We start from the raw sequence: 27,886 nt of genomic DNA, 5'->3' as shown, positions 1-27,886 counted from the left end.
CCTTCACAATTTGGGATGCAAGCCAAACGGATAAGCGGACTTATCCAATCCAAGCGTATCCAGCCTTCCCAGTGTGTCTGGCCTCAACTTTCATCCCTTTCATCTTCTCTAACATAGCCGCTTCTGCTGGTATTTTGCCAGCATGCTTTTCCTTAGTAAACACTGACATAAGATACCTAAATATTCGACTTTTCCCTGTGCCTCTTTCATCGTACATCATCATGTGTCAGTTTGCAACCCCCGCCCCCCCCAACCACAACTAACCAACCAGTAGGCCAATCACACCTCTCACCACCCATTTATTGCTTATCTCGTTAACTGTCATTTTATTCTCAAATTCTCTCTTTGCAACTCTTATTTTCTTTACTTCCTCTCTCAACTTTTTGTATTTGGCCTTGTTCTCACTAAATCCTAAAACTGTTTAAGCCTATCGTGATTACCCTCATTAAATTTATTGACGCTTTATAGAGTTACATTCTCCGAAAGCTTGCTTGGAGCACACAGTCGTGAGCGACATTGATATTCTACACTGGTTGCAGTAACTGTGGAGGGGAGCAGGGAGATGAAGGGACAATAAGCAATTGCATTCCAGAAACTCTCAGAGTGGATTGCCTCAGAAACACCAAACATTTTACAGCATCACGGTGTCTTAGGACTGGTTTTGTTTGGAGTACGCTCAATGCTTAAAATGGGAGTATTACTTCGAGCATTTACAACAATATAAACACCATACACAAGCTCCGAATTCTGCACCAACCTGTTGACTAGTATTCAATCAGCCTTCAGCAAATATTGCTTCAAACACAAATTAAAATGAAATTCTACATCTGAATAGAGACACATAGCAACAAAAAATAACACTGAGCTGGAACAACCAAGCCGTAACATGCTAATCCATGAGGAATGCTCATGTGCTAATTCTGGAGTTGCTGTTTTGAACTGAAATCAGCCCTCGTACTGCCAGCACTTTTCACTCTGATGAACTGGAGTGTGACACTGACTCAAGTTAAAAATCTTCCCGCAGAGAGACATTTCCGAATTGAGGGGTGGTGTGAGGAGGGCCATGTCAGTCATCAGTCCTTAGAAATTAAAAAGCTATAATAGAAATAAGGCAATCTACATGCAGAGTTTTGGAATTCTATTGACTTACGTAGATTTGAACATGGGCCGGGGTGTGTGCTTGCATGCGTGCGTGGAATCTTCCCATCTCGGCAGGGGGTGTATCATGCAAAGGTCCGTTGACCTCGGGCGAGATTTTCCAGTTTTGGGGCGAGCACGGCAGGAAAATTCCACCCAGGGTATTTTTCCTGGAGCCCTGGTTTTTCCATCATTCCTTCAGGGAAACACCTCCCCTGTATATTGAAGCGTCTGACAACTATCTGTCTCATTTTTTTGCAATCTCAAAGAATGGGGAGAACAGCCTTGTAACTGTAATTTTCGCTAGTTGGCCCTCATATGATCTTAATTTATTTCAGAAAGAGCAGGATATACATTTAGGATAAATTAAACAGCAACCCAATACGCGAGTAGCTTCCAACAATAAATGTACAATTATAATATATACACAAGCTTTTCTGTTTACTCAAGATGGATGGCAAATAAAAAAGTCACACCTACTGCAATGTCCCTGAATAGTAGCTTATTTATTGATTGGAGTATCTGATTACTTCAGATAGAATAACCTATCCCTGTGCAATTTTCTGCAGTGTACGGAACAAGGTAAATGAGCTGGAAGCACACATTGTAATTGGAGGGTACGATGTTGTGGGTATCACAGAGACGTGGCTGCAAGGGGATCAAAGGTGAGATCTGAATGTCCAAGGAAATGTGTCCTATTAAAAGGACAGGCAGATGGATAGAAGAGGCGGGGTTGCCTTGTTAGTAAGAAACAAAATTAAATCATTAGCAAGAAGTGACAATAGGGTTGGATGGCATAGAATCTGTGTGGGTAGAATTGAAGAATCGCAAAGGGAAAAAGGCCCTGATGGGAGTTATCTGCTTGCTTTTAAAGGCTTCCCACTATTCATCGCCTAGCAGTAGTCAGGATGTCGGACAGAAAATAAATCAGGAGATGGAAAAGGCATGCAAGAAAGGCAATATTACAGTAATCATGGGGAATTTCAATGTGCAGGTGGACTGGGAAAACCATGTTGGTCGCGGGTTAAAGCCCAATAGGTTTATTTGGCAGCACAAGCTTTCGGAGCTTGTGCTGCCAAAATGTATATAGTGCTCCGAAAGCTTGTGCTGCCAAATAAACCTATTGGGCTTTAACCTGGTGTTGTGAGACTTCTTGATGTGTAATGAGGCAGACTTGATCAGGGAACTTTAAGGTGAAGGAACCCCTAGGGGGCAGTGACCACAATATATGATGTGGAGATGCCAGTGCTGGACTGGAGTGAATCATAGTATCATAGAAACCCTACAGTACAGAAAGAGGCCATTCAGCCCATCGAGTCTGCACCGACCACAATCCCACCCAGGCCCTACTCCCATATCCCTACATATTTACCCAACTAATCCCTCTAACCTCTGCATCTCAGGACACTAAGGACAATTTTTAGCATGGCCAATCAACCTAACCCGCACATCTTTGGACTGTGGGAGGAAACCGGAGCACCCGGAGGAAACCCACGCAGACACAAGGAGAATGTGCAAACTCCACACAGACAGTGACCCAAGCCGGGAATCGAACCCAGGTCCCTAGAGCTGTGAAGCAGCAGTGCTAACCACTGTGCTACCGTGCCGCCCCAACCACTGTGCTACCGTGCCGCCCCTGGAGTGGGCACAGTAAGAAGTCTCACAACACCAGGTTAAAGTCCAACAGGTTTATTTGGAATCATGAGCTTTCGGAGCTCCTTCCTCATCTGAACTACAAGGCCTTAAGGGAGGAGCTGGCCAGATTTGATTGGAAAAGGAACCTAGCAGTAAAGACTGTGGAACAACAGCGGCAGGAGTTTTGGGGAATAATTCAGAAGACACAACATAAATTCATTCCAAGGAAGAGGAAGCATGTTAAGGGGAGGATGAGGCAACCATGGCTGACAAGGGAAGTCAGGAATAGCATAGAAGCAAAGAAAAGAGCATACCATGAGACGAGGAATAGTGGGAAGCCTTTAAAAGCAAGCAAAGGACAGATAAAAAAAAAAGAATAAGAGTGGAGAAGATGAAATATGAGGGTAAGCTAGCTCGTAATATGAAAGAAGATTGCAAGAGTTTTTTTTAGATATATAAAAGGTAAGAGAGGCAAGAATGGACATTGGACCGCTGGAAATGAGACTGGAGTAGTAATTGGGGGACAAAGAAATGGCAGAGGAACTGAATGGGTCATTTCTATCAGTCTTCATAGTGGATGATACCGGTGACATGCCAGAACTTCAAGAGAGTCAGGGGCAGAGGTAAATGTAGTGGCCATCACTAAGGACAAGGTGCTAGGGAAGCTGAAAGATCTGAATGTGAATAAATCACCTGGACTGGATGGACTATACCCCAGGGTTCTGAAGGAGATAGCTGAGGAGATTGTGGAGGCATTGATGGTGATCTCTCAGGAATCACTGGAGTCAGGGAGGGTCCCAGAGGACTGGAAAATCACTAATGTAACGCCCTGTTTAAGGGAGGGAGGGAGGCGGAACATGGGAAATTATAGGCCGGTTAGCCTGACCTCGGTCATGGGTAAGATCTTGGAGTCAATTATTAAGGATGAAATTGCGCAGTACTTGGAAATGCATGGTAAAATAGGGCTGAGTCAGCACAGCTTTGTCAAAGGGAGGTCATATCTGACAAATCCATGAGAATTCTTTGAGGAGGTAACGAAGAAGTTAGACAAAGGACAGCCAGTGGACGGGATATATTTGGATTTCCAGAAAGCCTTTGACAAGGTGCCTTACAGGAGGCTGCTAAATAAGCTAAGATCCAATGGTGTTAAAGGCAAGGTAGTGGCATGGATAAAAGATTGGCTGACAGACAGAAGGTAAAGAGTGGGGATAAGGGGGTCCTTTTCAGGATGGCAACCAGTGACTGACCCCTGTGGAACACGACTAGTGTTGGGAGTACAACATTTCACTATATACATTAGTGATCTGGAAGATGGAATTGAGGGCATGGTTGCTAAATTTGCGGATGATGCAACGATATGTAGGGGGGCAGGTAGTGTTGAGGAAGTGGGGAGGCTGCAGAATGACTTGGACAGGTTAGGAGAGTGGGCAAACAAGTGGCAGATGGAATACAATGTGGGAAAATGTGAGGTTATGCACTTTGGTTGGAAGAATAGAGGCGGGAAAGGCTTTGGAAATCTGAAGCACAAAAGGATTTGGGAGTCCTGGTTCAGAACTCTCTTCAGGTTAACATGCACGTTCAGTTGGCAGTTAGGAAGGCAAATTCAATGTTAGCATTCATTTCTAGACGGTTAGAATACAAGAGCAGGGGTGTACTGCTGAGTCTGTATAAGGCTCTGGTCAGAGCCCATTTGGAATATTGTGAGCGGTTTTAGGCCCCATACCCAAGGAAGGATGTAGTGGCCTTGGAGGGGGTCCACAAGAATGATCCCAGGAATGAAGGGTTTGTCATACGAGGAGCGGTTGAGGAGTGTATATGCGATGGCGCTTAGAAGGATGAGCGGGGATCTAATTGCAACTTACAGAATACTGAGAGGCCTAGATAGAGTGGACACGCACGCGCACGCGCGCACACACACGCACACACACGCGCACACACACGCGCACACACACGCGCACACACACGCGCACACACACGCGCACACACACGCGCACACACACGCGCACACACACGCGCACACACACGCGCACACACACACGCACACACACGCACACACACGCACACACACGCACACACACGCACACACACGCACACACACGCACACACACACACGCACACACACGCACACACACGCACACACACGCACCAATAGGGTGCCACAAGAACAGAATCAGGATAAATGGATAAGTTTCAGGCTGGCAAACTAACAGGTTCAATGCTGGGTCCTCAGCCATTTACAATCCTTCTTCATGACTTGGATGAAGGGGCCAAGTAGATTGCAGGCAAACTTTCTGACAATATGAAAATATGGAAGAGAGCAAGTTGCAAAGAGGACTTAAAGACCTGGATCTTACAGCCCCAATAGCGACCAACTCAGAGAAGTTCATTATTATGAAAGACTCTCACATTGAGATCTGGAAGTTGTGGTGTGTCTGAATGGGCCTAAGGGAGCCCATGCCAATGGTTCAGTCAGGATGTGTCATTCAGGAACTTGGACTGATTGCCCAGAAATCACACAACTTTTTACGTTGATTTTCTTTGCACTTCTCCTGACCTGAAAAAAACTCCTCCATCTTCTAAGTGCTATCGTTGAGTTCGGAACCAGGATAGAGAGGCACAGAGTCGTGGTGCCATATGAACAGCTACATTTTGATCATTAAATAAAAAAAGGCAAAAAACATTTTTGCTGACACTATACATATATCTATTATAACTTGGGCAAATGCAGTAGTTATTGTTTAATATTAAAAATATTTTAATAGAACATCTATCATTAAGCAGAACACAGAGCAGGTCTGCAGGATGTCGGCAATGTGCCGCATCAAAGGGCCTTTGTACCTACTTTTGACACTGGACCAATGCTGCAGTTGGGAGAGCGGGTTCCGCTGCAGCGTATGACCAAGCTAGGCTCATACTTGCTCACACAGTCAGCAGTGAATGCTGACCACAAAGTTTGGCCAAAGAGTCGGCAAAGGAATATAAATAGATTGAGAGAGAGTGGGAGATGGAGTACAATGTAGGAAAATGTGATGTCATCCACTTAAGGTAGGAAAAATAGAAAATCCCCAGTACAGAAGGATCTGGATATCCTCACACGAGACACAAAATATTCGTATGCAGCTACAGAAATTAGGAAGGCAAAGCAAATGTTGGCATTTATCACAAGGAGCATAAAAATAGGAAGTTCTGCTGCAGCCATATAAGATGGTGAGAGCACACCGAGAGCTGTGCATTTACAAAAGGTATATCCTTTATTGGAGCAAGTTAAGAGAAGACTCCAGGTTGATCCCTAGATTGAAGAGGTTATCTTAGAGGAAAAGTTGAACAGGTTGTGCTTACTCTCATTGGAGTTAAGAAGAATGAGAGATGATCTTATCGAAACATAAAACACTGAGAGGGCTCAACAGGGTGGATGCTAAGACGATATATCCCCTCATGGGGGTACAGTTACAGAACAAGGGATTGCCACCACTTAAGATGGAGGAGCTCAAACTTCCTCTTTCAGAGGATGGTGAACCTTCGGAATTCTCTACCCCAGAGAGCTGTGAAAGTTGAGTCATTAATTATGTTCAAGGCCAAGATGGACAGATTGTTGAACTGCAGGGAAGTTGAGGGTTACGGGAAGCAGGCAAGATCAAATCAGCCATGACCTTACTGAAGGGCAGTGCAGGTTTGAAGGACTGTATATAGCTTACTCCATTTTCCTCATGTTCTTACACAGGACGTTCTGGGCTATCACATAACAACAGGAGCATTTTCTGAGAGCCAATATGGTTTAAACTCCATATGTAATGTGACAGAAAAGAATTAAGAAGCCAACACAAATAAACACAGACAAAGCCTTTCACATTATTGTGGTTCACACCTCAAGGCACAGTGCCAGTGGTAACTGTTGTCACTTGTTGTTAGGTTAACTATTTTATTCTGGCTTAAGGTGACCCAAGTTCTTAACCTGTTTGTAGATCCCAATGACCCAACTGGAACAGTGCAGACTTGTTTGGACTTATTCTGCCACTGAGGGATCAATTCCAGTTAGGATATCATATTTATTGTGGTGACTGACCATAAAAAAATCTTGCATGTGCAGGGTATAAAGAAAGCTGACAGTATGAGAAATAGGTTTACTGAAAGTTGTTCCGCAATGCAAGACCAACTTTGTGTTAAAACTGTTGTACACCACAATGAATCCGTCTCTTCATTGAGAGATCCGACCCACTATGGTAGCATCATCAGCAAATTTGAAGATCAAGTTGGAGGGGAATTTGGCCACAGTCATAGGTGTATAAGAAGTATAGTAAGGGCTGAGGACACAGCCTTGTGGGGCACTGGTGTTGAGGATGATCGTGGAGGTATTGATTGCAGTCTGTGGGTTAAGAAATCTAGGATCCAGTCGCAGAGGAGGGAGCCAAAGCCCAGGCCATGGAGTTGGAGGTAGGGATAATGTTGAAGGCTGAGCTTTAGTAGTCTATGAATAGGAGTCTGACATAGGTGGCTTTGTTAACTAGGTGTTCCAGGGTTGAGTGTAGGGCCAGGAAGATGGCATCTGCTGTGGACCTGTTGCAGCGATAGGCAAACTGTAGTGGATCCAGGCAATCTGGAAGGCCAGAACTGATTCATGCCATGACTAACCTTTCGAAGCACTTCATAATGATGGATGTCAGAGCCACCAGACGATAGTCATCAAGGCACACTGCCTGGTTTTTCTTTGGTACCAGGATGATGGTCGTCTCCTTGAAGCAGATAGGGACCTCAGGTTGGTGTAGAGAGAGGTTAAAGATGTCTGCAAATATGGCACAGGATCGGAGTGCTCTTCCGGGTGCTCTGACATCTGCGATGGTGACCTCGGATATGGGTTTGGCCGAGGCTTCCGAGGTGGAGGGCGAGCTCTCACTGACCTCTTGTTCAAAACGGGCATCGAATGCATTGAGCTCATCGGGGAGGGGTGCATTGGTGCCGGCGATTTTACATCCTTCATCTTGTAGCCTGTTGTGTCTTACCATAATGTGGAGATGCCGGCATTGGACTGGGGTAAACACAGTAAGAAGTCTAACAACACCAGGTTTATTTGGTAGCAAATGACACTCGCTTTCGGAGCGCTGCCCCTTCGTCAAGCAGCAGGGGCCTGACGAAGGGGCAGCGCTCCGAAAGCTAGTGGCATTTGATACCAAATAAACCTGTTGGACTTTAACCTGGTGTTGTTAGACTTCTTACTGTGTCTTACCACAGTCAGTGGGAGTCCATGCGGCAGCAGTGATTATGATCAAATTGTTTGACTCAATGTTGAGTCCAGAATGTTTAATTGAATTATGAGGTACTGTCATTCCAGCTTCTGTTGAGCTTCATTCGAATAGGATAAAAGGCAGAGGATAGGGGCAGAGAATTAAAATGGGCAAGAGATCGGATGCTCAAAATCACACTGAGCGGAGATGGTTAGTAAAGTAATCATGAAGTCTGAATTTAGTCCCCCCATGTAGGGGAGACAGCACAAATAGTATAGTAATTTGAACCGAAAGTACAAATAAATCATAATTTCACCTGGAAGGAGTGTTTGAGGCCTTTGACACAGAGGAGAGAGAAGGTAAAAGAACACATGATGTCTCTCCTGAGCTTGCATGGGGTAGTGTCATATCTTATCTGAGGAAGGATGTTCTTGCTCTAGAGGGAGTGCAAAGAAAGTTTACGAGACTGATTTCTGGGATGACTGATGAGACAGATTGAGTCGATTAGGATTGTATTCACTACTTCAGAAGAATGAGGGGGATCTCATAAAAAACGATAGAATTCTAACCGAACTAGACAGGTAGGAAGCAAGAAGGAAGTTCCCGATGGCGTGGTGTCCAGAATCAGGGGTCACAGTCTGAGTATATGGGGTAGGCCGTTTAGGACAGAGGCGAGGAGCAATTTCTTTATCCAGAGAGCGGCAAGCCCATGGAATTCACTAGCACAGAAAGTAGTTGAGACTAAAACGTTGAACGTTTTCAAAAAGCAGTTAGATATAGCACTTGGGGCAAAGGGGATAAAGCATAATGGGAGGAAGGCGGGATCAGGCTATTGAGTTAGAACATAGAACAGTACAGCACAGAACAGGCCCTTCGGCCCACGATGTTGTGCCGAGCTTTATCTGAAACCAAGATCAAGCTATCCCACTCCCTATCATCCTGGTGTGCTCCATGTGCCTGTCCAATAACCGCTTAAATGTTTCTAAAGTGTCTGACTCCACTATCACTGCAGGCAGTCCATTCCACACCCCAACCACTCTCTGCGTAAAGAACCTACCTCTGATATCCGTCCTGTATCTCCCACCACGAACCCTATAGTTATGCCCCCTTGTAATAGCTCCATCCACCCGAGGAAATAGTCTTTGAACGTTCACTCTATCTATCCCCTTCATCATTTTATACACCTCTATTAAGTTGGATGATCAGCCATCATAATGAATGGCTCATCCACAGTAGGCTCGAAGGGCTGAATGGCCTCCTTCTGTTCCTATTTTCTATGTCTATGTTTCATTGTCATTGGAAGGGGTAACTGAAGAGTGGATCAGGGTTTTTAATGGAATGATCCAGGGGGCATTTAACTTTTGAAAAGTTAATTCAGTTTTGTTACAGAAGCTGGAAAATGTTTTAATAAAAGTTTTGCTTCCTAGCCCTCCCTTCAAGTTTAGACACTTCTCACTAACTCCATCCAAAACAGCCGAGACCTTTAAAGCTCTCACTATCACAGTAATATCAGCAGGTTTCTGCCTAAGGCATGGCCTCAAGTTTGCAATAGAGAACCATGTGGGGTCTTTGCCAACTAGAGACCCCATTCACGAATGACTACAAAGCATCTCTGCTGAGCATCAATTTCATTTGCACCATCATTTAAAAACTTTTGTAGGTAAAAGACCAAGAACAAAATATTGGACTTTTACAAAAAGCATGTTTTTTTTTAAGTCCCTACGGGCTTTGGAGATTCCTGATCAACGTCAAGCACCACCAGAACAACGATCAAAAAAGAGGAAAACACCATGCATCTTCATGTGAAAACAGTTATGAGTCACCACCGTCTCCCTTGGCCAGAAGCAGCTTTACTGGATTGCATCCAACATTCATATAAACAAGTCTCTATTCCCTCCCTATTTTACATTCTTTTGACATGAGTAACTTTCTTCACATCTGGCAGTGAATAAAGTGAAAAACAGTCGTTATTTTTTCCAGTATCCATAACAACAATATCTTCCCTTGCCTCTCCACTCTGTCTCCTGCTCCCTCTCCCGCAAAATTAAAATGTCTGCTCTGACAAAGTTAGGCAACTTGAGCAACTTTTACACATGTCCTCATTGAAGGGAATTTGAATCATAGAATCTATGTTTTATGAATTAGTACTCCTAGAATTCTATGAATTAATATTCCTTTATAACCTGAAGATTTATGACACGGCACAGTAGCACAGTGGTTAGCATTGCTGCTTCACAGCTCCAGAGTCCCAGGTTCGATTCCCGGCTCGGGTCACTGTCTGTGTGGAGTTTGCACATTCTCCTCGTGTCTGCGTGGGTTTCCTCCGGGTGCTCCGGTTTCCTCCCACAGTCCAAAGATGTGCGGGTTAGGTTGATAGGCCAGGTTAAAAATTCCCCTTTAGAGTCCTGGGATGCGTAGGTTAGAGGGATTAGCGGGTAAATATGTGGGGGTAGGGCCTGGGTGGGATTGTGGTCGGTGCAGACTCGATGGGCCGAATGGCCTCCTTCTGCACTGTAGGGTTTCTATGATCTATGATTTCTATGACACTGGTAACTGGCAGAACCAACCATGTTAAGATGATCAAGAGCAGAAGCCAGATAAGTAACGATCATGCTTGGAAAAAACTGGCCACCAAAATGTAGAGACTCTAACTGGGGCCATCAGGATAGCTACGTAGTCAGGTAAAAAGTGTTTGAGATTCTCCTCGTAGCTCAACGTGGATTGTTGTTGCAACAAGAACACAGGGGATGAAATAATGGAAACAACTTAGTGCCAACTAGTTAAAGAATTTAAATCTATTTTTTCCACCCTTCTATGAGATCAAAGACATGCAGCAAAATGAGGCTGCCTGGCATAACTGCTGAACCATACTGGCTCAGTATGGAAGCTTGCAACAAACAAAGGGGATTTTCACAGTAACTTCACTGCAGTGTTAATGTAAGCCTACTTGTGACAATAATAAATAAACTTTAAATCTATATATTGCAGCTACTGTAAATCTGAAGTAAAAACTGAAAATGTTGGAAATACTTCACAGAATCATGGAATCCCTACAGTGCAGAAGGAGACCATTCAGCCCATCGGGTCTGTGTCGACTCTCCCACAGAGCTATGCTCACCTCCCACTCTATCCCTGTAACCTGGTGCATTTACCCTGCTAACCCACCTAACCTGCACATCTTCGGACTGTGGGAGGAAACCGGAGCACCCGTAGGAAATCCACACACAGACACAGGGAGAATGTACAGACTCCACACAGACAGTGACTCAAGGCCGGAATTGAACCCAGGTCCCTGGTGCGGTACCACCTGTAAAGACTCGCATTCCAACCATTATTCTGTAAATTGAGTTTGTGTCTTTATATGCCCTGTTTGTGAACAGAACTCCCACACACCTGACGAAGGGGCAGCGCTCCAAAAGCTAGTGGCTTTTGCTACCAAATAAACCTGTTGGACTTTAACCTGGTTTTGTGAGACTTCTTACTGTGTTTACCCCAGTCCAACGCCGGCATCTCCACACAATAAATGCTGGCCAGCCAGCGACACCAATGTCCCATGAATGAATTAAAAAAACCTTGTACAAAGGAGGCTGCTTCTAAGCTCATTAACCTTAGCTGATCAAAAGGTGAAGGACATTGGCACATGGCACCATGCAGAGAGAGATGAATGACTGGTCAGAGTTCAAAAATCACTTTCTATCATTAACCAACATGTCATAGTCTAGCAAATCGACAATGTGCACTCTGGAGCAATAACCCATCGGAACAGATTAGTAATGGCAATCTCGATCTTGCTGGAGTGATTCCCAACTTCTAATCAGCATGATAATTTCATAAGATATCAATTACTGAAGTTCCCACTTATGTCAATAAATTCAAGTGTTTCAGTGGAAGGATAAGATAAGGGAGAGAATCAAGTGTTTTTTTGGATCTACTGGTTTCATTCACATAACTTAAATATTTCTGATAAATTGGCACCTCTAAACCAAGTCACATTCCATACAAAATGCGACTCTTTTTTAAAAAAAAAGTATTTATTCCTAAACACCAACAATCTATCCTTCCCTCAATGCGAGTAGCAATGTATTTTTTTTATTCATTCGTGGGACATGAGCATTGCTGGCTGGTTAGCATTTGTTGCCTATCCCTAGTCACCCGAGGGCAGTTGAGAGTCAACCACATTGCTGTGGCTCTGGAGTCACATGTAGGCCAGACCAGCTAAGGATGACAGATTTCCTTCCCTAAAGGGTATTAGTGAACCAGATGGGTTTTTCCAACAATCGACAATGGTTTCATGGTCATTAGTAGATTCTTAATTCCAGATTTTTTTTTATTGAATTCAAATTCCACCATCTGCCATGGTGGGATTCGAACCCGGGTCCCCAGAACATTAGCTGAGTTTCTGGATTAATAGGCTAGCAATAATACCAATAGGCCATTGCTTCCCCTTATATGCTCATGGGTAAACAGACAAAGAACCAGCCTAACATTTGAGGGAATTGTCACCTTCACACTAGAGCAGAACATGGGCAATAGAGATGGAAAGATAATGACTTGAGCTTGTTTTGTAGAATAAAAGTTAATTGGAAATCTTAAAATTGACTCAATGCATTGCTGGGGACAGGGTAGGGTGACGGTGGGGGTATCCACTCATCAGAAAAATTGCCCCCCCGCATTTCCACTGAGCAGAGACTGCCCCTCCCAAATAAATTCCCTCCCATAAAACCAAGATATTTCCTCCCTACGAGGAAAAAAATATCCAGCTTGATTTTTCTTCAGGACAGGGGGGGCCCAACCATCTTCAGCTGCTTCATCAGGTCAGAAGTGGGGATGTTCGCTGATGACTGCACAATATTCAGTATAATTTGTGACTCCTCAGATACGGAACATTCTCTACTTGCCTGGATGGGTGCAGCTCCAAGAACACAAGAAGCTTGACACCATCCGGGACAACGCGGCCCACTTGATTGTGAACCCTTTCAAACACTCAAGTCCTCCACCACCGACAAACAGCATTAGTGATGTGTACCATCGACAAGATGCACTGCAAGAACTCACCAAGGTGCCTTAGACAGCACCTTCTAAACCCATGAACACCAGCGACTAGAAGGATAAGAGCAGCAGATACCTGGGAACACCAAAACCTGGACTTTCGCCTCCAAGTCACTCACCAGCCTGACTTGGAAATATATTGCCTTCACTGTCGCTGGGTCAAAATCCTGGAACTCCCTCCCTTACAGCACACTGGGTGTACTTTCACCTCTGGGACTGCAGCGATTCAAGAAGACAGTTCACCATCACCTTCTGAAGGGCAACTAGAGATGGACAGTTTGGTCCAGCCAGCGACGCTCATATCGCATAAACTAATTTAAAATCATCAATCATATTCTCAGAGCAGGAATCACCTGAATCCTAACCCAATCCTTCTCAATAATTGAGCACAGACTCCAATAGATGCCACTCTTACCACAGATCACATTAAGTAGCATCCACAACAGTATTTTGAGTGAAGATTTGACCCCCAAGTACAGCTTCCCCCATTACCATGCAGGGATTGATGCCCCAAGCATACTCTCCACTGCCGCAGTCCCAAAACATCTGCGCCCAGTTATCACACCGATTCTCGTGAAGATCCTCGACATGAATACTGGACTCCATGTTAACTTTATATGCAATGTTACATGAGGCTGACCAATTTATTTGTTTTTTAAAAAAACACTAGCAACGTTAAGGTTTAGCACCCCATTCTGAATCAGCGGTAACTGAGGTATTGAAGGCAACATTTTTACTTCAGCGCTGAGAAATGTCTTAAAAAGAGAAAGACTGGCACTTTTATTGGGCTTTTCATGACTTCCGGGCATCTCAAAGTGCTTTTCTAGCAATTAAGTACTTCAAGTATAGTCACTGTTGCACTATAGGAAACGCAGCAGCCAATTTGCACACAGTAAGCTCTCAAACAGCAATGTGATAATGGCCAATGACCATAAATCATGAATGCAACCTCTGACACCAGTTTGTTTTTTGTTATCCACTCCCTCTGCTCCATCACACGTGGGCACACAAAATCTCTGCCATCTGGAATTAAACCCCTGATTCCCTCAGTTTTGCTTTTTCAAAACATCATCTGGATTCCCAAATTGTGTTTTTTTCTTTCTCCTCGTGGTTGGCATCCCTCTATTCTGAGATATCTTTCTATTAAGAAAGGGTGGCAGAGTGGTTAGCACTGCTGCCTCACAGCGCCAGGGGCCCCAGGTTCAATTCCCGGCTTGGGTCACCGTCTGTGTGGAGTTTGCACATTCTCCCTGTGTCTGCGTGGGTTTCCTCCGGGTGCTCCGATTTCATCCCACAGTCCAAAGATGTGTGGGTTCGGTGGATTGGCCATGCTAAATTGCCCCTTAGTGTCAGGGGGACTAGCTAGGGTAAATGCATGGGGTTATGGGGATAGGGGCCTGGGTGGGATTGTGGTCGGTGCAGACACGATGGGCTGAATGGCCTCCTTCTGCACTGTAGGATTCTATGATTCTAATGAAGAGCTGTAGAAATGTAAATTCATTTCACATTAGCAGGATCTTCAGAGCTCCACTGGAGATTTTATTAAACCTATTATTTTGATTTGATTTGTCATTATACATAGTGAAAAGTTTTGATTCTTGCACGCTATACAGACAAAACATACCGCTCATAGAGAAGGAAACGAGAGAGTGCAGAATGTAGTGTTACAGTCATAGCTAGGGTACAGAGAAAGATCAACTTAATACAAGGTAGGTCCATTCAAAAGTCTGACAGCAGCAGGGAAGAAGCTATTCTTGAATCGGTTGGTACGTGACCTCAGACTTTTGTATCATTTTCCCGACGGAAGGAGGTGGAAGAGAGAATGTCCAGGGTGCGTGGGGTCCTTAATTATGCTGGCTGCTTTGCCGAGGCAGCGGGAAGTGTAGACAGAGTCAATGGATGGGAGGCTGGTTTGCGTGATGGATTGGGCTACATTCACGACCCTTTTGCAGTTCCTTGCGGTCTTGGGCAGAGCAGGAGCCATACCAAGCTGTGATACAACCAGAAACAATGTTTTCTATGGTGCATCTGTAAAAGTTGGAGAAAGTCGTAGCTGACACGCCAAATTTTCTTAGTCTTCTGAGAAAGTAGATGCGTTGGTGGGCTTAAAAATAGCGGCACATGGAAATTGGCGTCTACGGGATATATGTGTACAACTAACGTGTTTTTATTCAAGAATTACCACACACAGACTACTTAATTTGGCAATGAAAGATTATACTAGGAAGCTTTTGCAGATTGGCTGTTAAGTGGGGGGGAATGTTCGCTAAGGGTAACCAGGAGCTATTTAGAGGAAATCCTGGCAAAAATATCAGGAAGATGCTTAAAATCAGAATTAGAAAGTGCTGACAGTAAGTAGATCGGGGAACACGTGCACCAAAGTAGGCCATTCAGTCCCTCAAATTACATCAAATCAAAGGTACCAGATGTAGCTGCTCTTGCATTAAGCAATTCTAATGCTAATGGCAGTGTGTTCTGATGCACAGCATCTTGAAGCATCAAGGTAAACTTTCTGGGTCCACTGAGAGTAATCTCTTGATCTGGCTCGGGAAAATGTGTAGAAGAGAGTGTAACCTTCTCATTCCAAGATTTGCTCATTTCCAAGACTTGTGTAAGAAAAATATGCAAGTGTGCTCCCAATCAAGCCTGGACTAAACTCTCAGATTTTGAAATGAGGAAACAGATAGCGCTGTATAAAAAGAAATTACTGCGGATGCTGGAATCTGAAACTAAAAGAGAAAATGCTGGAAAATCTCAGCAGGTCTGGCAGCATCTGTAAGGAGAGAAAAGAGCTGACATTTCAAGTCCAGATGACCCTTTGTTAAAGCTAAAAGGCACAGAAACTGGGAGATATTTAGACTGTAGGGCAGCAGTCTCCAAACTCCGATCCGGAAGTGGCCCGTTGCGGGCTGGATGTGGCCCGTGGGCCGTAGTTTGGAGACCCCTGCTGTAGGGTGATGGAATGAAAGATGAGTCATAACCACAAAACGAAGAGGAAAGGCTGCTAATGGCAGCCCATAGAGAGAATAGAAGATGTGAATGGTCAAATGGAAGAGAAGCTGAAATCAGAGGGTAAACTGCGACAGATGAGGATGTGGGGGGAGATGGGTGGGAGAGAGGTAAAATTGAGGAAAGGGGGAAAGGGGAAGCAAAGGGGGAGAAAAGGTAAGGAAAGGAGTGATAAAATAGGGGGAAGGATTGGGGGGGGGGGTGAAAAGAAAAATAAAGACAGACAATAAAGAAATAAAAGGTAGAGAACAGTTAAAATTAAATGAAAACAAAGGAGTTGAGATGGGGTAGAGCTAATCATCTGAAGTTGTTGAATTCGATGTTGAGACCGGAAGGCTGTAAAGTGCCCAGCCGGATGATGAGATGCTGTTCCTCCAGTTTGCGTTGAGCTTCACTGGAACATTGCAGCAGGCCAAGGACAGACATGTGGGCATGGGAGCAGGATCATGTGCTGTCATCAAGTATCAGTCAAGTGACTTGAACTTGTGACCATGTAGTTGGGAAGTATCAGCACTGTTAGTAACTGTATGGTAAGAAATCTAATTCCTGCTTTTAGTCATGTTAAACAATAACTTCCTTTGAATACTCAGCAAATACCAAACCACCAGAATGCTGGCAAGGGCTGCGTCCTTCTGTATCTTAATGGGTAAGGAAGACCACCAGTCCATCTGATGCAAATTGAATGGCTTTTTTTGTTTGTGTACTGTTGGATCAGAATGTTTCCAAATAACAAATTTAAAAATCAACTGAGATGCAGCATTCCCCACAGAGGAGGTTCAGCTGCTGGCTGTTGTGCTCCCATCAGCTGGTTTAGTGTCTTGATATCATTACAACCTGGAAGCAGGTTGCTGGCTCACTTTCTTAGTGATGAAACAATGCATTGTAACCCTTTCCCGGCTGTGCCCTTCTCCCCCAAAATAAAAGTTTAACAAGATTTCCTTTCACTTTCTTTGCCAACTCTTGAAGGCTTTGACTCATGTTCCTGTACAATTCCATGGTTACAGAAATTTGCAATGATCTCACTCCAGGAGTCATTCTTCAAAGGCAAGCCTTGACAGAACATCAACGATTCATCCAACTCCTAGTGATGATGGCGTAGTCTGTCTCCTTTTCTTCTTATTCCAAAATGTGAGAGATTAGACCATTTCATAAGGAGTTTATCGGCCTGCTGCATGTCATCAGCTGATTGCGAGATTACTGCCTGTAATCTAGATTCAGAATTTTCTGAACTTAGGGCCAGGAATTATAGGGTCTTTCATTTAGCACATTGCACAGTGTGGCTGGAGTGAGGTGGTTTGGTGGAGAAGAAAGAGGTGAAAAAGATTTTATATGGTGCCCTTTGCATCTGGAGGACATGTAAAGCCAATGAAGTACTTTTGAAGTCTTATAATCTTAGAAACCCTACAGCACAGAAAGAGGCCATTCGGCCCATCGAGTCTGCACCGACCACAATCCCACCCAGGCCCTATCCCTACATATTTACCCACTAATCCCTCTAACCTACGCATCCCAGGACACTAAGGGCAATTTTTTAGCTTGGCCAATCAACCTAACCCGCACATCTTTGGACTGTGGGAGAAAACCGGAGCACCCGGAGGAAACCCACGCAGACACAAGAAGAATGTGCAAACTCCACACAGACAGTGACCCAAGACGGGAATCGAACCCAGGTCCCTGGAGCTGTGAAGCAGCAGTGGTAACCACTGTGCTACCGTGCCGCCCCCACTGTTGCAATCATGGTCACCGAAAAAAACGTTCCTCTCTTCTTCAAACAGCATCACAAAATCTAATACGACAGGGGAGATTTGGTCAAATGTCTCATCCAAAAGATGGTGTAGCACTCACTGACTATTCTTCCAGTGTCCAGGGCCTAAATTGTGCGCTCAATTTCCTGGACTGGAGCTCACTCAAACTCCAAAGGGGAGGTAAATGTGCTAAGCACTGTGTTGAGGCAGACACCATGGAATGCATTACCATTAAATCCAATTCAGTCCTAACCCAAAAACCTCTCACAATGGGAGGTGGAGGAGCAACAAAAAAAAAACACAAAACAGTGATCAGGACCAAGATGCCTACAGATTTGCCCACCTTAGCTTGATCCTGATGTAACACCCATAATGCTACCCTTGGTAACACAGCTCAGGGAAACAATGCTGACATCTGGCTCAGTTACACACACAGTCGGCCCAGTCACACAGTCGGCCCAGTCACACAGTCGGCCCAGTCACACAGTCGGCCCAGTCACACAGTCGGCCCAGTCACACAGTCGGCCCAGTCACACAGTCGGCCCAGTCACACAGTCGGCCCAGTCACACAGTCGGCCCAGTCACACAGTCGGCCCAGTCACACAGTCGGCCCAGTCACACAGTCGGCCCAGTCACACAGTCGGCCCAGTCACACAGTCGGCCCAGTCACACAGTCGGCCCAGTCACACAGTCGGCCCAGTCACACAGTCGGCCCAGTCACACAGTCGGCCCAGTCACACAGTCGGCCCAGTCACACAGTCGGCCCAGTCACACAGTCGGCCCAGTCACACAGTCGGCCCAGTCACACAGTCGGCCCAGTCACACAGTCGGCCCAGTCACACAGTCGGCCCAGTCACACAGTCGGCCCAGTCACACAGTCGGCCCAGTCACACAGTCGGCCCAGTCACACAGTCGGCCCAGTCACACAGTCGGCCCAGTCACACACACACACACACACACACACACAAAAGCTGGAAGCTACAAGTACACAGCATCGTTCTAGTGCAGAAGCTCTTAAACTTCCAGCAATTAATGTTAAAAGCAAGAGCTCAATTCAAGCTCTTTTAACAAATTCAAATACTTGTTGCTAAATTAAGGTCATTTTCTAGTCTGCACACTAAGAGGAGTCCTGATGCAACTCTTATTTCAACAAGCATTTTACTCAAGATTGTAGTAGATTGATGGTCCATTGAAACGATTGTACAGAGGTCACAGACAACACTGAGTTCAATATGTAAACACCTGGTTGCATCAGATCTAATCATTTAATTAATAGAAAAAAAGCCTTCTCTCAGTCACGTGGCACTTGATCCTGGTGCTTTTTAAAATTTCACTAGGCTCTGTTACACATGAGGAACTTTCTCTAACGAGCCATTGATTCAATCAACCTTCTTATCTACACTATCACTGGTCATTCACCATTCAAACTACTTTTACACTGTTACCCCAGTAATTCAAATAGCCACAGTTGAAATTATGCTTGCCATTAGTACTACCGAGTCCATTAGTAGCATTTATTGATGGCATTCAAGTGCCTGAGATCGGCAGTAGAGCCAGCACAGGTACTACAATTTACAAACGGCTCGAATTTGCATTTCATTACAGTGCACTTGTTTAATATGACGACTTGTATATTGTCTCTATGGAGTACAGGTCATTGGTCATTTCTCTTCTTTACCATATGCACTATCAGAGAATCACCCTGTGGGGTTTCTATCATTATCATGCATAAGTGTAGTACATCATTTATTTGTTCCCTGTAACAAATGCAAGTCATAGGTAGCCATGCCCATGTCTAGCTTGGGCACGACAATGTAGAACCTTTGCAACTGGCAAAAGAAACTTTCACACCATTGGCTTGGACTGCCTTCGAACAGTGTGCATTTTACACCGAATCACCCAGTCCCAGCACAGCCACCACTTTACCATTCATCACATCAACACAATTTGTCCCGGAAGCTACATTAGGCAGTGTAACGGACATGCAAATAATAGTGTGGCTAATTAAGTCAGCTGATGTACTGTCTATCTCAGCTTTCAACAGAGTTCATTACCCAGCTTCTACAGCCCTCTGTGATAAAGAATTCCACAGATCCACAAACCTCAGAAGAAATTCCTCCTCACCTCTGTCCTAAATGGGCGATCCCTTACTCTGAAATTATGCCTTCAGGTCCCAGACTCTCCCACAGGGGAAACAACCTCTTAGCATCTATTCTGTCAAGTCCTGAGAATCCTACATGTCTCAATAAAGTAGTCTCTCATTCTCCTAAGCTCCGATGAGTAGAGGCCCAACATACAGTCTCCATAGCCGGGGTCGACCAACAGAACCTTCAACGCCCGTACATCTTTCCTTAGATAGGGTGACCAAAACGGTTCAGTGTTCCAGATGTGGTCTAACTATTGTCTTGTGTAATTTTAGCAAATTCCCCTCTTTTTATACTCCATTCCCTTTTAATAAAAGCCAACATTCTATTTGCCTCCCCTACTATGTGCTGAATTTGCACGCTAGTTTGTGATTTATGCACAAGGACACCCAAGTCCCTCAGTGCTGCAGCTTTCTGAAGTCTTTCTCCATTTAAGCATTCAGCTCCTTTATTCTTCCCATCAAAGTGCATAACTTCACATTTTCCTATGTTATATTCCATCGGCTAAGTTTTTGTCCATTCACTATATCCCCCGATAGACTCCGTATCATCTTCACCACTTGCCTTCCCATCTATTTTTGCACATTCCACAAACTTGGCAATAGTACATTCACTTCCCTTGTCCAAGTCATTAATATACACTGTAAATAATTGTGGTCCCAGCACTGATCACTGTGGCATTCAATTAGTTACAGGTTGCCATCCTTAAAATGTCCATTATACCAACTCTGTCTACTATCAGTTAGCCAATCCACTACACATGCTAACATATTACCACCAACACCATGGCTCTTATCTTATTGAGTAGCCTTTTGTGCAGTACCTTATTGAATGCTTTTTGGAAATCCAAATATATTACATCTACTGGTCCCCCTTTATCTATCCTGCTCGATACCACGTCAAAGAATTCTACTAAAATTGTCAGACATGATTTTTCCCTTCATGAAGCCATACTGATTCTGCTTGATTTTATTATGTATTTCTAAATGGTCTGCTATTACATCCTTTATAATGTACTCTTAACAGTTTCATAATGACAGATGTTTAGCTAACTGGCCTAGAGATACCTGTTTTTTGACTCCCTCCCTTGCTGGATAAGGACAGTTTTCCAATTTTCTGGGATTACAGAAAATAAGGATTCTTGGAAGATTATTACTAGTGCATCCACTATCTCTGTAGCTGCTTCCTTTAATAACCAAGGATGCAACCCATCACGTCCAGGGTACATATTAACCGATAGCCCCATTAGTTTTCCTCGTACTTTTTCCCTAGTGATAGTAATATTTATTTCCTCCCACTCTTTTGCCCCTTGAGGCTGAATAAAAGGCCCATGACACTCAAAAATGGTTTACTGATTTGAGGTTGTTGTCCAGCCAAGCAGTGGAGGTGAGGGGCTCTATGGGGTTACAATGATACAGAACAAATATAAGATGTTCATGGAGAATGGCTTTCCATATGAGAAAACCCAAGGTGCAAAAGATCAGTTAGAAAGCAGTGGAAACAGTTTGTGAATTAGCATTTCCAATTGCAGAAACAAAGAAACTAGAAGCAGGAGGCGGCCATTTGGCCCTTCGAGCCTACTCCGCCATTCATTTTGATCACAGCTGATTATCAAATTCCAATATCCTGATCCCACCTTCCCCCCCATATCCCTTTAGCCTCAAGAGCTATATCTAATTGCTTCTTGAAATCACACAATGTTTTGGCCTCAACTACATTATGTGGTAGCGAATTCCACAGATTCACCACTCTCTGGGTGAAGAAATTTCTCCTCACCTCAGTTCTAAAAAGGTTTACCCTTTATTCTCAAACTATGACCCCTAGTTCTGAACTCCCCTACCAGCAGGAACATTCTTTCTGAATCTACCCTGTCTAATCCTGTTAGAATTTTACAAGTTTCTATGAGACCTCCTCTCACTCTTCTAAACTCCAGTGAATATAATCCTAACCGACTTAGTCTCTTCTCATATGATAGACCTGCCACCCCAGGAATCAGCCTGGTAAACCTTTGCAGTATTCCCTCTAGAGCAAGGACATCCTTCCTCAGATAAGGACACCTGGTACGGTGGTACCAGGGCGGTACGGTGGCACAGTGGTTAGCACTGCTGCCTCACAGCGCCAGGGACCCGGGTTCAATTCCCAGCTTGGGTCACTGTCTCTATGGATTTTGCATGTTCTCCGCGTGTCTTTCCTCCGGGTGCTCCAGTTTCCTCCCACAGTCCAAAGATGTGCGGGTTAGGTTGATTGGCCATGTTAAATTGCCACTTAGTGGCAGGGGACTAGCAGGGTGAATACTTGGGGCTGCGGGGACAGGGGTGGGTGGATTGTGGTTGGTGCAGACTCAATGGACCAAATGGTCTCCTTCTGCACTGTAGGGAGTCTATGATAATTCTATGATCAAAACTGCACACAATACTCCAGGTATGGTCTCACCAACACCCTATACAAAAAGTGACAAAACGGACACTATGGACAGATTTAGACAAATGCAGGAGAATGCAGAAAAGGAAGCAGTCAGAGAAAATTGCAGTGATAAGAATGATTGTGGCTGAAATTATGTGTGCTAAAGATTGAGGGTGTGGCCATGACCGTGCTTGCAGATAACAAAGCATAAAATTCTACCATGAAGCGGATGGGAGTTCAAAGAAAATTTAATCACCGAGAGTCAGTGGTTGTTTGTTGAAAAATTGTAGCTGGAAAAAGAAAATGAAGGTGGAGAAAGCTCTTCAAATCAAACAACATTCTGCTTTGGAATATGTCCAAATTTCTGCATGTGTTCTCCAATGAAGTAGCTCGTAAAACAGAAAAATTCTGAATTAATAAAATCCTTGCATAATTACAGAATAACCAATGCCAGAATTATTTTGACACTCAAAAGACAGCCACAACTCTGAATAATGCTGAAAGTATTGTAACAGTCTGGCTTATGACAAAAAAAATCATTTTTAAACCCGAGAAAAAACAAAAGATTGAAACATGGCCAAAGATAAATGTTTCAGACAGGAAGCCTAGAAACCTGAACAACTTGAAGATGGGTTCACAGCATACCTGATTTTAAATGTTAAACTATCCTTGTAGCACACCCAGACACCCACTCACTCACTACACTAAAAAAACATACTACTGTACTTTTCTGTTCAAAGCAGTGCCAAGAACTGGCACTAATACGCTCATGAATCTCTTCAGTTTTGAGAAGACAAGAACATTGCCATAAGACACGCACAGTAGAATTAATAAAAATCAAGCCCATATTAGAAACTCAAGCACAAGTCCAATTTAGGTCAGGATATTTCTGATTCCAACTTTGGGATGCCCCACCTAGTAATGGGGGAGGGGAGGGTGCCATTGAAGGCTGCCCTGCCCAGGCACAGAGGGGGACAGGGATACACTGAGATGCTAACACTGGATGTAGGTAGCTAGCTGCCCTGCCTTGGCATGAGGGAGGCGTTGGCATTTTCCACGACAGGGGCAAGGGGGCGCCCGGCAGGGCGACAGGGGCAAGGGGGCGCCCGGCAGGGCGACAGGGGCAAGGGGGCGCCCGGCAGGGCGACAGGGGCAAGGGGGCGCCCGGCAGGGCGACAGGGGCAAGGGGGCGCCCGGCAGGGCGACAGGGGCAAGGGGGCGCCCGGCAGGGCGACAGGGGCAAGGGGGCGCCCGGCAGGGCGACAGGGGCAAGGGGGCACCCGGCAGGGCGACAGGGGCAAGGGGGCGCCTGGTGCAGGGCGACAGGGGCAAGGGTGCCTGGTGCAGGGCGACAGGGGCAAGGGTGCCTGGTGCAGGGCGACAGGGGCAAGGGTGCCTGGTGCAGGGCGACAGGGGCAAGGGTGCCTGGTGCAGGGCGACAGGGGCAAGGGTGCCTGGTGCAGGGCGACAGGGGCAAGGGTGCCTGGTGCAGGGCGACAGGGGCAAGGGTGCCTGGTGCAGGGCGACAGGGGCAAGGGTGCCTGGTGCAGGGCGACAGGGGCAAGGGTGCCTGGTGCAGGGCGACAGGGGCAAGGGTGCCTGGTGCAGGGCGACAGGGGCAAGGGTGCCTGGTGCAGGGCGACAGGGGCAAGGGTGCCTGGTGCAGGGCGACAGGGGCAAGGGTGCCTGGTGCAGGGCGACAGGGGCAAGGGTGCCTGGTGCAGGGCGACAGGGGCAAGGGTGCCTGGTGCAGGGCGACAGGGGCAAGGGTGCCTGGTGCAGGGCGACAGGGGCAAGGGTGCCTGGTGCAGGGCGACAGGGGCAAGGGTGCCTGGTGCAGGGCGACAGGGGCAAGGGTGCCTGGTGCAGGGCGACAGGGGCAAGGGTGCCTGGTGCAGGGCGACAGGGGCAAGGGTGCCTGGTGCAGGGCGACAGGGGCAAGGGTGCCTGGTGCAGGGCGACAGGGGCAAGGGTGCCTGGTGCAGGGCGACAGGGGCAAGGGTGCCTGGTGCAGGGCGACAGGGGCAAGGGTGCCTGGTGCAGGGCGACAGGGGCAAGGGTGCCTGGTGCAGGGCGACAGGGGCAAGGGTGCCTGGTGCAGGGCGACAGGGGCAAGGGTGCCTGGTGCAGGGCGACAGGGGCAAGGGTGCCTGGTGCAGGGCGACAGGGGCAAGGGTGCCTGGTGCAGGGCGACAGGGGCAAGGGTGCCTGGTGCAGGGCGACAGGGGCAAGGGTGCCTGGTGCAGGGCGACAGGGGCAAGGGTGCCTGGTGCAGGGCGACAGGGGCAAGGGTGCCTGGTGCAGGGCGACAGGGGCAAGGGTGCCTGGTGCAGGGCGACAGGGGCAAGGGTGCCTGGTGCAGGGCGACAGGGGCAAGGGTGCCTGGTGCAGGGCGACAGGGGCAAGGGTGCCTGGTGCAGGGCGACAGGGGCAAGGGTGCCTGGTGCAGGGCGACAGGGGCAAGGGTGCCTGGTGCAGGGCGACAGGGGCAAGGGTGCCTGGTGCAGGGCGACAGGGGCAAGGGTGCCTGGTGCAGGGCGACAGGGGCAAGGGTGCCTGGTGCAGGGCGACAGGGGCAAGGGTGCCTGGTGCAGGGCGACAGGGGCAAGGGTGCCTGGTGCAGGGCGACAGGGGCAAGGGTGCCTGGTGCAGGGCGACAGGGGCAAGGGTGCCTGGTGCAGGGCGACAGGGGCAAGGGTGCCTGGTGCAGGGCGACAGGGGCAAGGGTGCCTGGTGCAGGGCGACAGGGGCAAGGGTGCCTGGTGCAGGGCGACAGGGGCAAGGGTGCCTGGTGCAGGGCGACAGGGGCAAGGGTGCCTGGTGCAGGGCGACAGGGGCAAGGGTGCCTGGTGCAGGGCGACAGGGGCAAGGGTGCCTGGTGCAGGGCGACAGGGGCAAGGGTGCCTGGTGCAGGGCGACAGGGGCAAGGGTGCCTGGTGCAGGGCGACAGGGGCAAGGGTGCCTGGTGCAGGGCGACAGGGGCAAGGGTGCCTGGTGCAGGGCGACAGGGGCAAGGGTGCCTGGTGCAGGGCGACAGGGGCAAGGGTGCCTGGTGCAGGGCGACAGGGGCAAGGGTGCCTGGTGCAGGGTGACAGGGGCAAGGGTGCCTGGTGCAGGGTGACAGGGGCAAGGGTGCCTGGTGCAGGGTGACAGGGGCAAGGGTGCCTGGTGCAGGGTGACAGGGGCAAGGGTGCCTGGTGCAGGGTGACAGGGGCAAGGGTGCCTGGTGCAGGGTGACAGGGGCAAGGGTGCCTGGTGCAGGGTGACAGGGGCAAGGGTGCCTGGTGCAGGGTGACAGGGGCAAGGGTGCCTGGTGCAGGGTGACAGGGGCAAGGGTGCCTGGTGCAGGGTGACAGGGGCAAGGGTGCCTGGTGCAGGGTGACAGGGGCAAGGGTGCCTGGTGCAGGGTGACAGGGGCAAGGGTGCCTGGTGCAGGGTGACAGGGGCAAGGGTGCCTGGTGCAGGGTGACAGGGGCAAGGGTGCCTGGTGCAGGGTGACAGGGACAGGAATCGGGCTGCAGGGTGGCACTGTGCTCCCTCACCTCCTTTGCAGGGTGTCCGGTGCTGACTGTGCTGGGCCCGGTAGCCCTCGATGACCTCCCACTCGCCGTTGTCCCTCTTGATGGGGAAGGAGATGGACAGGACGTGGTTGCAGGGCTTGATGATCTTCAGGATGCCCCGCACCCGGTTGTGCTTCTGCTCGTCCGACTCGCGGGTCCGCAGGTCCTCCACCAGCTTGTCCTCCACGATCTTGGCGCCGCGGTCGAAGAAGCCCTCCACCATGTTGAAGAAGTTGGGGTCGTCCTGTAGCTCGCTGCCGGGGGGCTCGCTGGAGTACAGGCGGCAGGGGAGGAGGGCCGCCGGGCCGCCCAGGCGCTGCAAGGCGCCCTCAGCAGCGGCCGGCGAGGCAGCGGCCCCGCGAGCCAACAGCTCGCCTAGATACCGGTACATGGCGGGCGACAGGCCGTGTGTCAGGGGGAGGGTTTGGACGGGACTCCCGGGCTGAAGCGGACTCCGGAGGCAGTGACTTCTCTCCCCGCTTTCACTCAGCACCACCGCCTCAGCCTGACTAACACCCGCGACGCCGCCACTGCGCAGGCGCGCCCTGCCCGCCGCCACGCGTGCGTCTGGGGTGTGAAGCCGGTCAGACAGGGGGCGGAGTCGGAAAGGGGGCGGAGTCGGAAAGGGGGCGGAGCGGCCAAGAAGTGGGGCGGGGGCAGAGTCAGAAAGGGGGCGGAGCAGCCAAGAAGTGGGGCGGGGGCAGAGTCAGAAAGCGGATGGGCCGGGGAACACAAAGGGGGCGGGGTCAGAGAAAGTGGGGGGGGTCAGCAAAGGCGGGGCAGTTACCGAAAGGGCGGGGCGGAGTCAGAAAATGGGCGGGGCGGAGTCAGAAATAGGGTGGCGGCAGCGCGCGCTTCCCCGCCCACGTGCATGCCACCAAGTGAGGGCGGGGCCGACTTAGCGTGGATTTTGAGGAGCGGGCGTCGCGAGGAAGGAAAGGGGCGGGGCCAATACCGGAGGCGGAGCAACAGGCTCGCTTCCCCTGGCGCCCATCTCCGGCGCCAAAATGATACAATGCGCATGCGCCGCCGGTCGCCGTTGATCATCTGACAATCAAAGCAGTCAATGGGGGGAATCGACCGACCTGAGGAGCTTCGTGAACCTTCGGTAATTTCCGTAGCGTGGGCGAGCCCTTTTTCAACCCGTAACCCGGGAAAGAGTAGCGTCAGGAATTCAGCGTATTTACGACGAAATATGTTACTGAGGGGGGGGAAGAGAAAGCTTTAACAAAAAAAGGCTGAGCTTGTGGGATGTCCCTTCGTTAATGGTCGCCGCCCTGACGGTGTCAGTGCCTGAGGTAGGGAGGCTGCAAACTTTCTGCACTTGTCGCTACCAGGCCCAATGTCATTTACCTCACCAGGTTCACACTGGTCCATGTAACTTCCAAGATCACAAGTTGCTCATGGTTTAAAGCAAGTTTGAATGATCTAGATACCGCAATAGATCGGATACCTGTCAATTCTACCTGTCAATCCACTGCAGGTTGACTTCATAGCAAGAAGTTTAACAACACCAGGTTAAAGTCCAACAGGTTTATTTGGTTGACTTCATGCCAGAGAGGTTTTAGCAGTTATGTGGTGTGGACAATCCAAACTATCGAGGATGGTTGTTTCTCATGCTTTCAAATACACAGTAACACAGCACACAAACATTCCCCATAATACAGCTAAAGAGCTGAATTACTGATGTGGGTCATTTATCTCGACATTTTGATTTATTATTGTCACACGTATTGCCATACAGTGAAAAGTTTTGTTCCTTGAGCACAAGAGAGACAAAACATACCGTTCATAGAATACATAGGGGAGAAGGAAAGGAGAGGGTGCAGAATGTAGTGTTACAGTCATAGCTAGGGTGTGGAGAAAGATCACCTTAATATATGGTAGGCCCATTCAGAAGTCTGATGGCAGCAGGGAAGAAGCTGTTCTTGAGTCGGTTGGTGCGTGATCTCAGGCTTCTGCCTGATGGAAAAAGGTGGAAGAGA

At 47.8% G+C, this 27,886-nt stretch overlaps 2 protein-coding genes across 7 annotated transcripts in view; one reads left to right on the top strand and one right to left on the bottom strand.

The window, feature by feature from the left end:
* The window catches only part of glud1a (glutamate dehydrogenase 1a), a 110,020-nt gene extending 83,566 nt beyond the window's left edge, over nt 1-26,454 (bottom strand). The window contains exon 1 of the mRNA XM_078199696.1: nt 25,884-26,454. Coding sequence (XP_078055822.1) covers nt 25,884-26,292 — 409 coding nt within the window. The 5' untranslated portion in view covers nt 26,293-26,454. The remainder of the gene's footprint in view (nt 1-25,883) is intronic.
* A 482-nt stretch (nt 26,455-26,936) lies between these two features.
* The window catches only part of shld2 (shieldin complex subunit 2), a 137,577-nt gene continuing 136,627 nt past the window's right edge, over nt 26,937-27,886 (top strand). For 3 of the 6 annotated variants that reach the window (XM_078199687.1, XM_078199689.1, XM_078199691.1), the window contains exon 1: nt 26,940-27,009. The gene's annotated coding sequence lies outside the window, so the exon portion shown is untranslated. The other 3 variants (XM_078199693.1, XM_078199692.1, XM_078199688.1) reach the window with 3 other exon arrangements.

The sequence above is a fragment of the Mustelus asterias genome, chromosome 28 (assembly GCF_964213995.1).
Source record: "Mustelus asterias chromosome 28, sMusAst1.hap1.1, whole genome shotgun sequence".
Lineage (NCBI taxonomy): Eukaryota > Metazoa > Chordata > Chondrichthyes > Carcharhiniformes > Triakidae > Mustelus > Mustelus asterias.
This window is presented reverse-complemented; position numbering and strand designations above follow the sequence as displayed.